The sequence below is a fragment of the Ammospiza nelsoni genome, chromosome 5 (genome assembly GCF_027579445.1).
Source record: "Ammospiza nelsoni isolate bAmmNel1 chromosome 5, bAmmNel1.pri, whole genome shotgun sequence".
In the NCBI taxonomy this organism is placed as follows: Eukaryota; Metazoa; Chordata; class Aves; order Passeriformes; family Passerellidae; genus Ammospiza; species Ammospiza nelsoni.
Window position 1 is genome coordinate 15,824,764 of NC_080637.1, and position 11,094 is coordinate 15,835,857.

At 50.3% G+C, this 11,094-nt stretch overlaps 1 protein-coding gene across 1 annotated transcript in view; it reads right to left on the reverse strand.

The window, feature by feature from the left end:
- Positions 1–10,126, reverse strand: part of CELSR1 (cadherin EGF LAG seven-pass G-type receptor 1) — a 165,163-nt gene extending 155,037 nt beyond the window's left edge. Inside the window, exon 1 of the mRNA XM_059472953.1 lies at positions 7,429–10,126. Within this exon, the coding sequence (XP_059328936.1) occupies positions 7,429–10,111 (2,683 nt within the window). The 5' untranslated portion in view covers positions 10,112–10,126. The remainder of the gene's footprint in view (positions 1–7,428) is intronic.
- Between the last annotated feature and the right edge of the window lie 968 nt (positions 10,127–11,094).

The window sequence follows — 11,094 nt, forward strand, 5'->3', positions numbered from 1 at the left end:
CACTGAACTTCAGCCACCTAACAGCAAAGCACTCAGCCCAGGTCAGTCGTTTCTGTCCCCTCTTTAATCAGTGGGGCAAGGTGGACATTTCCAGCCAACAGCCCTCCTGCTTATCACCCAGTCATGGCTGCAACCCACATCTGAAGCATTTGAAAAGATACAGAGGATGATCATGGTACCAGATAGAGATCTGACCATAAAAGCCAAGCTGTACCTTTGATAAAGCTGTTTTCAATCCAACAAGAACAACACATTGCAATTCATTCTCAAGCAAAGACTTAAGAATTTTAAAAAAAAAGCATTAGGCAAATCTCAACAGATTTCAAAATTTGTTATAAAGATTACATTTGGCCCCTTTTGGAAAACTGCATTACTTCTGTAAATAGCTCAGTGTTTTTCAGCACTGGAAAAAGAGCTCACTTGGGGGAGGGAAAAATAATATTGTCACTTGTCACAGAAATACAAAGTGGCAAAACTGAATTTAATTAAGTCTCAGATGTTCTTTGTTTCAAGTGGACAACCACTGTGAAAAAATCTTTGAAGAACTGAACTTCTTGTCATCTTGTTCTGTACTTTGATTTACACAATTTTTTGTACAACTAGTCTTAAAAAAGGAGCAGACAACAAAAAACCTATTCTTCAGAAAAGACAGTACTACCATGCTTGTTTCTTGGATGGCAAAGTAGATGTCAGAGTAGTCAGGACTACTGTATTACCTAAAAACATCATAATTCCCACAGAAACCAGGACAGATAAACTGTAACATGGAAGATTGCCAAAGACCGTCATTAGATCTGATCTGAGTATCTTCAGCTCTTCTAACCCTCCTACATTTCCTAAATAGTTTCCATAGATATTTTTGGAAATGCAAGTCAGTAGGTCAAAGGAAGCCAACAGAGCAGTTGCCCAAACCCTGTACCTTGGGCAATACTGAGGTAAGCAGGTAAGCTGTGCTGTTATCTCAGGCACTCATAGAGAGCTTGTCCTCACCAACTGACTCTCAAAACCCTGAAGGCTTCAGAAAGAGAGGGAGAAGGGATGACAGCATAGATCTTGTGTCTTGACATTTGATCCTTCCCTTACTCATCCTCCATGCATGAGCATTACTGATAGAGTTGCCTACACTGCTAAATATTGAAAAGGTGCTTGCACACAGGTTTAAAGAGGTTTCTGCTCCACATTCAGTTGTTTCCTGCTCCAGTTTTCAGAGCAGTCATATTCCCAGGGTCTTGGCATCAGTCTCACCTGACCCACAAGGGAATTGAGGGCCCACAAGTCAAACCTGTGCCCAACAATTGCTGCACCCAACATAACCAGATGGGTGTGAGCTCAGCTATGCCAATGTGTGCAGCAGCAGCACATCTGGCTGAACTGGAATCACCATCAGAGCTCTGGCATGCTCCCACAGGCCCCGGGACCCATGAACTCCTCAGCCAGCACAAAGATTGCAGACAACTTGTCAGCCACAGGGGTGTCTGACAGACCTGCTGCTCACTCTGAGGGGGAGGCAGATCATGACTGAGTCACCCCAAACCCTCCATGGAGATGCTGGGAGATACCAGGATGGCGAGATGCTCTGATCAAGATGCTCTGGCCAGACTGGCTGAAATGTGAGGCTGTCTGGGTTCCCATCCAAGTGTCTGCTAAGGGTCTCTCAGTCACCCTACAGAAGAGCAGTGAGCACACTACCTACTTCACCTAATGCTACACTTTAAAACCTCACATTATGTTCCTCAGTCATGGGTTGTCTTGAGAAAATTTCTTTAGTTCCAAGACAGGAGTCAGCAATGGATGGGAGTTCCCAGGTATTAAGTAGATACACTGAAGGAAAATGGACCATTCAGTGAGCAGATGTAACATGATAGGCGTTATCAGCAGCCAGACACTTCCTCAGGTAACACCTGGCATGTTGGAGATAGTGAAGTATAAAATCCCACTGCTCCACATCACCTGCTTCCCCCACCACTACCTCTGTTGCAGGTTTATTATCATGCTAACATGGAAACTTAGAAAACTGTTCCTGTATTCTGAACAAAGGGTTCTTTTGCCATTACCTGGACAACAATTCAATGTTTATTCTGTATTTGGCAGTTTGCAGCAGGCTCCACAATCCAGCCTAAAACAATTCTGAAATGCCTGACCAGAAAAACAGAACAAGAGTGGATTCTTCTGAACTCAGGGGTGCAGGTCAGAAGGAAAAATACTTCAGTGATGTCTGAGATGGAAAAAAATCACAAGAGAATACACCGAGGAAACCAATTCTTTAATATACCCTGAGGCTTAAAAAGCAATCAAAAATATAAACCAATTACTAATCCAATTTTAAAAAATGTTATTACAACCATCTCCTCATTTGCAAATAATGTGAAAATGAGAGGAAAAAAGTTTTCAAGGAAATCCCACCACCATACTTCTCTACATTTAATTTCTTTCCCATGAGACTTGTTATGAAGTAAAGCCTATTAGATTTTTCTCACTGTCATATCTCCATTCTCATTCTTCTAATACTTTCTCCTTGTTACCTCAGCTTCTCTCTTTCCCAGAAATTGACGAGAAAAGTATCAACATTTTATTTATTGAGAGACAGAAGATACCTTTTATCTCATAAAATGTTACTTTGTCAGTCAGACTTCCACCAAATAATTTCCCCTCACTGCCACACATGTTTTTCTGTCTTTTGAAACAAAAATACAGCACTCCTATGAAACCCAGGCATGAAGTGGAAGGAAGCCTGTAGGGAAGCAACAAGGCAACCACAGCTTTTTATCAGCTGGAATACCTCATGCAGCTGAAAATGGAAAGCCACGTTCCAGCAGGCTGGAAGGACACACATCTATAATGGAAGCTATAAGGATGCAATAAAGGATACAGGTAGCCACAGCAGATCCAGGAGCTACCCTAGCTGTAATTGATGGTCGCTGTTCTTGATTTGCCGTTTCGGGAAAAGAAATGTAAATGTTCAAAGTCATCTCTACTGGCTGTTATCAATCATCCTTCACTTCAGTCCCACCAAACACACCAGACAAGGACTGGGATGCAATCCTGCAGCCTGTGGTTCCATGCCATCTTCCTAAAGGTGTCCCTCACCACTGCCTCCCCCGCCTCGGCAGCCTCTGCCCTGCTGCTTCCTCCCCTTGCTCTGCAGTGGGATGGATGCACAGGGAACTGCAGGAGCCCAAGGTGCCTGGGATGCCCTGCAGGCACAGAACAGGCCCCAACACATCTCCTGCTCCAAGGGGAGGACTCTCCACCCATCCATCTCCATCATCTCCTACCTGAACAACCCACAGGGATCCCCACAGCAGCTGCCTGCAGCAATGTTTCCCTGGAAGGGGGGCCATGGAAAGCAGCCTGGGTGCTCAGTGTCCCTTGCTGTCCCTGGAAGCCTGTCCTTGGTGGCAGCCAGAAGCAGCTGCCCTGCTGCCCAAAGGTGGGGACATGAGGCTGGGCTGTGCCCTGGTGCTGCCCTGCACATCCTGAGAGGTCACACCCTGCTCACCCTCCATGCCCACAGGTGTCCCTGTACATACAAGGATACCTTTTTGCTGAAATTTCCTTTTTCCCTTTAATCCCAAATCTTGCCACACACCAGTAACACCCCAATACTTTTTATCTCAGGCACAGCTGTGGCCTCACCTTTCTGAGAAGGGCTGCACCAAAGTATTGCAGCATCTGTATCTGTATGGAAAAGGCACAGACCTGGAGATTAAGGATCATTAGCAATAATGACATTAAAATTACAATAATAATGAAGATTCTTTATGAAGCCCTGAGTAAAAATTCCCAAAGCTGATTGTAACACAAATGAGCTCTATGTTAATTTCTATTTGCTGATAGTCAATAACCTCACTGAATGCCACTGGATATTTAAAGCTAAAGAAATGTAAAAGATGATACTTGAGCTTGCACAGTCCTCAGAAATGCCTGGGTGTCTATCCCTCACTGCCTGAGGTGCAACACCTTCCCAGAATTGTATATTGTCTGTTGCATAATGATATTTTACATTTATCTGGACCACTCGAAAGCGGCAGCATCCAGCCAGTTTGGGTTTTGTCTGCCCTGCTGATTTAGGCTGGGTTCCCAGAGGAGTTTGCACACACATCCATTGTATCCCACCGAGCTGTCGCTGATGATAAGTGGGACTACTTGTGGCAACACAGCCAAGCAGGTGCCAGCAGTGTTTGCAATGTGATACCCAGCAAACTTGTGTAACGTTTGTGAAAAGCTGATGCTCAGACCAGCCTTCCCTCTCCCGCTGCCCCAGCAAGAACTGCAATATAATGTTTAACGAATGTGACTTCAACAATGTTTAACCCATTTTGGACCAAATAAATCCCATTTTAGCATTACGATGGACATTGCTGTGGACAAAAAATAATCATATTTAACCATCCTGTCAATTAGTAAAACCAAGAAATCACAGACTGATCAGCTCTTGACCACCTGTTTCAGAAGGTCAGAGTAAAATTCTGTCCCTCCTGGAAAGTAGGGGCAGGATTTCAGCAGTGTCCAGATTTTACCCCAGTTGTTAAAACAACAACACAATGTGCAGACATGGGAACATAAAGCTAAAGCTCTGCCTTTCTGTAGGAAAGCCTTGAAGGTACACTAGAAAAAGGAGAATGTGCCTTTTAAGGGACCCCTGGAGCACGTCTGGAAGAGGTGCATGCAAAAGGGGTCCGGTTTGTTCACTCAGACAGCCCTGCACAACAGGCACAGGCAGAGGGACACCCAGAGAGATTCACTTCAAAAGAGACAGACTTCAAACGCTCCTTCCCAGTCCAAAGTGCCATGCTAATATCCACACCACCCACACTCGTCCCTCCTCGGCCTGGCTTGGTTCCTGCCTGGCTGGGGGCACAGCCCACAGGTACTCCAACAAGGGCAGAGCCTGCCCCACTGCTCACCACCCCACAGAGCTCTGACAGCGATGACATGAAACTTCTGACAGCTCTGTGAAGCCTCTTAGCTCCATTTGCTTGCTCTTCATGATTCTTACATTTTGTTTCTAAGGAGTAAGCAAAAATTACCATGCTTATTTGAATAATCCCCAAGTGAAATGAAAGAGTGCTGCGTTTAGCCACGTATCAGTGCCTCAAAGTAACTCCGTGAGTAGCAGGCTCCTAGCTAGCACTGCACACACTCACATGCCTCTGCTGCACAACACATTGCTGGACAGGAATAAGATTTTTATAGCAGCACTGTTATTTCCGACTCGTACAGAGATCAAATCCCGAAGTTCATAAGGAGTTCCAGTCCTGCCCTGACCCAAGAGCAGCTGCGAGCAGCGAGGACTCCGTGTTTGTCTGGGTTGAGAGGTTAATGGCTACTCCACAGACGCGTTTTTCCCAGTTAACTGGCAGCTCATTTTAGCAGATGATTTGCAGGTGTTACGCAACACTTAGAGATAACCCCGGGGAGTACCTCTGTCTGAGCTTCTTCTCTGTCTCTCTTCTTTTTTGAACTTCATCAGATAAATCAGAGAAACCAGGCAGGTGAGACTTTCATGGGCTAATCACACGACAAACTGCCCTTCCAATTTCCACACAGCCAACTTCTCCAAATAAATGTCAAATGTAGTTCAGTGCTCGTTAAAATTAATTTAAAATCCTAGCCATAAAAAACGTAAGCATTTCAAGTATCTCAAGACACGCGACAGTCCATTCTGATGAACATCACAGCACAGTTTCAAAGTTCACACCTTCACAAAACATGAAAAGGATGCTGGAATAATCAATGTCCTGCATAAGAAAACAGGTCTTCACTCCTGCCTGCGACTTCACCCACTTAAACCGTGTAAATCATTACACTGAGAAAGGAATCACCCATGTCAGCTATTTTTCTACACTGAACGCGCTCTTCACCCAGCCTAACAACTCTTCCAAGCTTTGTGCTCCAAGATGAGTGCTTATCTTCTGCTACCAGATAAAGAGCTACTGGTTCAAACAGACAGTGACCATGCAATCATCTGCACCTTAATCCAAATGTTTTTCTTTAAGGTCACAAGCCTACTGTCTGTTTTTCCTGCTAGTCCTCACAGGACATGGGAACAGCATTTACCTTACCGCATAAGCTGCACCCTAGCATTTTGGAAGAACCAGGAGTGGCTTTTCAGGGGATACACTGCACCAAAACCAGTCAGCTCAGTTAATGTCACTTTCATTTTTCTGAAGAAAAAAGAACCTCAAGCTTCCAAACACAAGGGAGAGTGTGGCTCACTTTTCTGAGGCCTTGCTGCACACTGTGGCCACTTTTACAGCAAAACAATTGCTGCTGAGATTATGCCACAGATTGATTATTATTTTTCTAAAAATCTCCCCATGTGTGATTTTACATACCTAGTACTTTGAGCCTTTTTTTAAAACAAAAAAACCACAAATCTTACTTTTAATCTGCAAAGAGAGGCAGCAAGAAAATTATCTGGCTAAACCTTTGAAAGTCAACAGAAATATGGGATCAGGTCCACAGTAAACTTTATAGAGTGGCACCTGAAGAGGAAATTACTCACTGCACGATTGATGTCACAATTAGAGGCATAAAAAGTAATTCCATGATAAACAGGCAACTGAGCAGAAAAAGAATGATATCCCAAGAGCGTGTTTGTGCTCAAATAAAAGTACATATTGGACAATATGGAACAGTCTTCACACACACACAGAGACACAAGTTCTCCAATGAAGTTAATGCACAGCATCCCTCCCTCTCCCTGTCTCTCCCTCCCCATGATTTGGGGGCTGCACTGGGCCAGTATCTGCCCCTAGTGCCACTAAAGCAGCTCCAGTGCCATTATCCATGTCACACAGCTATCACACAGCCATAGCTCACTGCTTTCAGGGCTGCCATGTCCCACAGGAGTGCAGGCCAGCAGTGCAAACACAGCAGAACATACACCTGGGCCACACCAGCCCTGGGCTGAGGTCTGAGGAACTACCAGCCAAAGCTCAGGGTACACAGAAAGGAGTGAACATGTTTTGCTGCTGAAAAGGCAGATATCAAATCTCAACTTTTTTTTTACAGAAAAATAAAGAGGGAAGGGAAACAGCATTACAGATACCTGTGCATTCCCTACATCTTTGCAAGTTACATCATTTACTACCTTTGCAAGTTACATCATTTACTACCTTTATGGAACCACATCAGAAAAGCTCCAGCCTCAGTACCACCTCAGCTGAGGGAGTATGCTCCCTTCAATGCACACTCATATTTATTTATCCTTGTGATCCACATTTACTAAATAACTTCAAAGCACCAATTCAAGCCACAGCACACAGACTTGATAGATTTTTATGGTCCCTCTCCAAAAATTTCACAGATCAATTTCTGCTTCAGGAAACCAAGAGCTACACTCTAAACTGCAAGTGTGTTATTTCTGCCCGTGCCCCCATACTGGTCTGACAAACAAAATCATGCACTCAAATGCCTGCTTACCTGAAACTGACACTTTCATAAGGGCTTCCAGGGGTCTGTTGTTGTCCAGATCACGACTGAGTTTGAGTTCCCCAGTGACAGAGTCCAAAAGGAGCAAGTTTAACTCATTGCCTTGGACAAAAGTGTAGGCCAGGCTATCAGACACATCGGGATCATGAGCTGGGATCTTGCCAATGACGCCCGAGGGAAAGCTGTTGGACTTGTTGGTCACGTAGTTATTGAAGAGGATCTGGAAGTCCTGCAGCACGGGGGGATTATCGTTCTGGTCCAGCAGGCGGATGTGCACAGTTGCTCGGCTCACGAGAGGCGCTGAAGTGGCCTGCACCACAATAACATACTCTGTCCGGCTCTCATAATCCAGGTCCATTAGGGCTGTGAGGTCTCCGTTGAGCAAGTCTAGTTGGAAAACCTCAGGGATGTTCCCCTCTACAATCTGGTACATGATCTGTGCGTTGGTCCCCTCGTCAGGATCAGCTGCGCTGATGCGTGCCACAATAGAGCCCACGGGGCTGTTCTCCTCCACAAAGATATCAAATTCATCCTTCTCAAACACTGGGGGGTTGTCATTAATGTCCAGCACGGTCACCTGGATGTCCACAGAGGCTTTCAGGGGCGGGCTGCCCCTGTCCACAGCAAAAGCCCGCAGGCTGTAGACAGCCACGTTCTCGCGGTCCAGCTTACGCAGCGTGCGTATCACTCCGGAGGTGGGCTCAATGTAGAAGTCCCCATCTCCATCGTCACCCCCCTGGAACGTGTAGAGGAGACGGCCATTGAGGCCTGAGTCACGGTCAGTGGCAGACAGCTGCAGGACACTGGTGGAGAGCGGCACATCCTCAAACACCGAGCCCTGGTAGCGGTCGCGCAGGAAGCGGGGTGCGTTGTCATTGGCATCCAGGATGAGAATCTCAACATACGTCGTGTCCGACTTCTGGGGGATACCATTGTCGTGGGCTGTAATGGCCAACGTGTAGGAGGCCTGGTCCTCATAGTCCAGCTCCATCAGGGTGGTGATGGTGCCTGTATCAGGGTCAATGCGGAACTGGGGGATGTTATCATCCAAAATATAAGTGATTCTTGCATTCTCCCCCGTGTCCTCATCAGTGGCACTGATGGTGACAATAGAGGTGCCAATGGGCTTGTCCTCACTGACGCTCACTGTGTAGTGGGAGCTCTGGAAGACCGGGCGGTGTGTGTTGGCATCTGTGACATTGATGAAGACCTGGACGGTGTCAAAGCGAGTGCCATCAGAGGCAGTGACTGTGAGCACATACTGCCTTTCTTGCTTGTAATCCAGGGGCAAGGCCAGCGTGATCAGCCCTCCTCCACTCTGACTGGTGATGGCAAAACGGTTCCTGGTGTTGCCACTGGTAATCTGGTAAGTCACAACACTGTTAACATCCCTGTCCACTGCTGTCAGGGTCAGGACACTGCTGCCCACAGCTGCATCCTCGTTCAGTCTGAGGTGATACACCTTCTCTGTGAAAGTGGGGTTGTTGTCGTTCACGTCCAGGACAGTGATGGACACGCTGGCTGAGGAGGTCATGACCGGCACGCCATGGTCCCTGGCCTCCACCCCAAAGTGATAGTTTTCCACAGTCTCTCGGTCCAGCTCTGCAGCCACAGTGATCCACCCCGTGCTGTTGTTGATTTGAAAAGGGAACCCAGAGTCACCTGCTACAGGGGCACCTCCAGTGGATGGTGCCATCTCTATGAGTTTGTACTCCAGGCGGGCATTCTCTCCAGAGTCAGCATCCACAGCCTGGATGTGCAGCACCGAGTAGCCCAGAGGAACATTCTCCAGCACCGTGGCCTGGAAGGGAGTGCTCACAAAGATGGGGGCATTGTCATTCACGTCCACAACCTGCACTGACACCATACCACTGGAGTTGATCAAAGGAGGTCTGCCCCCATCCTGGGCTTTGATCCGGAGCGTGTACTCCCGAATAGTCTCGTAATCCAGAGGGTTGATGAGGTCGATGGCACCAGAGAAAGAGTGAATGTAGAACTGGCCTTTCAGGTTGCCACTCACGATGCTGTAGTGCACCTGGGCATTGCTGCCCCGGTCCCGGTCTGTGGCCTGCACCTGCAGTATCTGGCTGTTCACGGGGGCATCCTCTGGCACCTGGACCAGGTAGCGCTTCTCACTGAACTGAGGGTAGTTGTCATTCTCATCCTCTACGGTGATGTGCACCATAGCTGTGGCACTGCGTGGGCCCGGATCCTTGCCCTGGTCATTGGCTTCCACCACCAGGTGGTACTCGGAGACCTCCTCACGGTCCACGGAAGCCCGGGTCCTCACAACCCCGGAACGCGGGTCAATCTCAAAGACTCCGTCCCCAGCTCCCGGCTCCAGCAGCCGGTACAGCATGTTGGCGTTGGCTGGGGCATCACCATCAGTGGCACGGATAGTCAGCACCTCATAACCCACCTCCAGGTTCTCCCGGATGCTCTCCCGGTACTCGGGCTGCTCAAACACTGGCTCGTGGTCGTTGGTGTCACTCACAGTCACTGTCAGATAGGTGGTGGCCGAACGGCGGCGTGGGGAACCGTGGTCGGAGGCGGTAACCTTCAGCACGTGGGTGTCCTTCGTCTCCCGGTCAAGGCTGCGGGCAGTGACCACGCTGCCCGTCTCGGCGTCGATGGTGAAGTAGTCGTTGGAGCGTTCGTCAAAGAGCGCCTCCATGGAGTACGCCAGCCGGCCGGCTTCCCCCTCGTCAGGGTCCTGGGCCCGCAGCACGATGACCGCCGTGCCGGCGGGTTCGTTCTCGGGGATGGAGACCTGGTAGCTGGGCAGCTGGAACTGCGGGGGGCTGTTGAGGCTCCGCGCCCGCCGCGCTGCCCGCCGCCCGCCGCCCTCGGTGCCCGGCAGCGGGTCGCAGCCGGCGGCGGCTCCGCGGGGCTCGGCGCCCGCCCGGTGCCGGGCTCGCCGCGGGCAGGGGCCGCCAGCACGGGGCCCGCGGGGCTCGGCGGGCGGAGCGCGGCGCGGCGCGGTGCCCGCAGCCCTCAGGCGCCCGGCGGGCGGCAGCGCCGGCGGCTCGGCGGCGGCAGCGGCAGCAGCGGCGGGGCGGCGCGGGGCCCCCGCGGGCAGGTGGAGGAGCGGGGCGGCGCGGGGCGGCCGCGGGTCCCGGCCGGCTGCCGAAGCCAGGGCGCAGAGCAGCGCGGCCCAGGACACGCAGGCGGCGGCGGACAGCAGCCGCGGCATCTCCGGAGCTCAGCGGGCAGCGGGGCCGGGCAGCGGGCTGCTGCACAATCCATCCACCCGCCGGGCTGCCCGCCCGCCTGCATCCATCAGCCGCCGGCCCGGCCCCACCACCGCCCTCGCCTCCCGGGCACCGCCGGCCTCAAGCCCCGCGCCCCGTCCCGGTCCGCGGGCAGCAGGCTGGAGAGCTCCAACTTTTCCACCTTAAACTTTGAAGTGAGTTCAAAATGGCTCCTCTCCTCCTCCTCCCGCCGCCGCTCCCCAGAGGGCGATTAGCATAAACCTGCTGCTTCTCTCCTTCGCCAAAAAGAAGAAAGACAATCAAATACCGAGGTCCCCCCCGCGGCGGGGCCGGCCCACGGGCGGCGCGGTCCCGCGTGGCTGCGCGACACGGCAGAGCCGCCGCGCCTCGTCCGTCCCGTCCTGTCCCGTCCTGTCCCGTCCCGTCCCGCTCCAGCCTCCCGGCC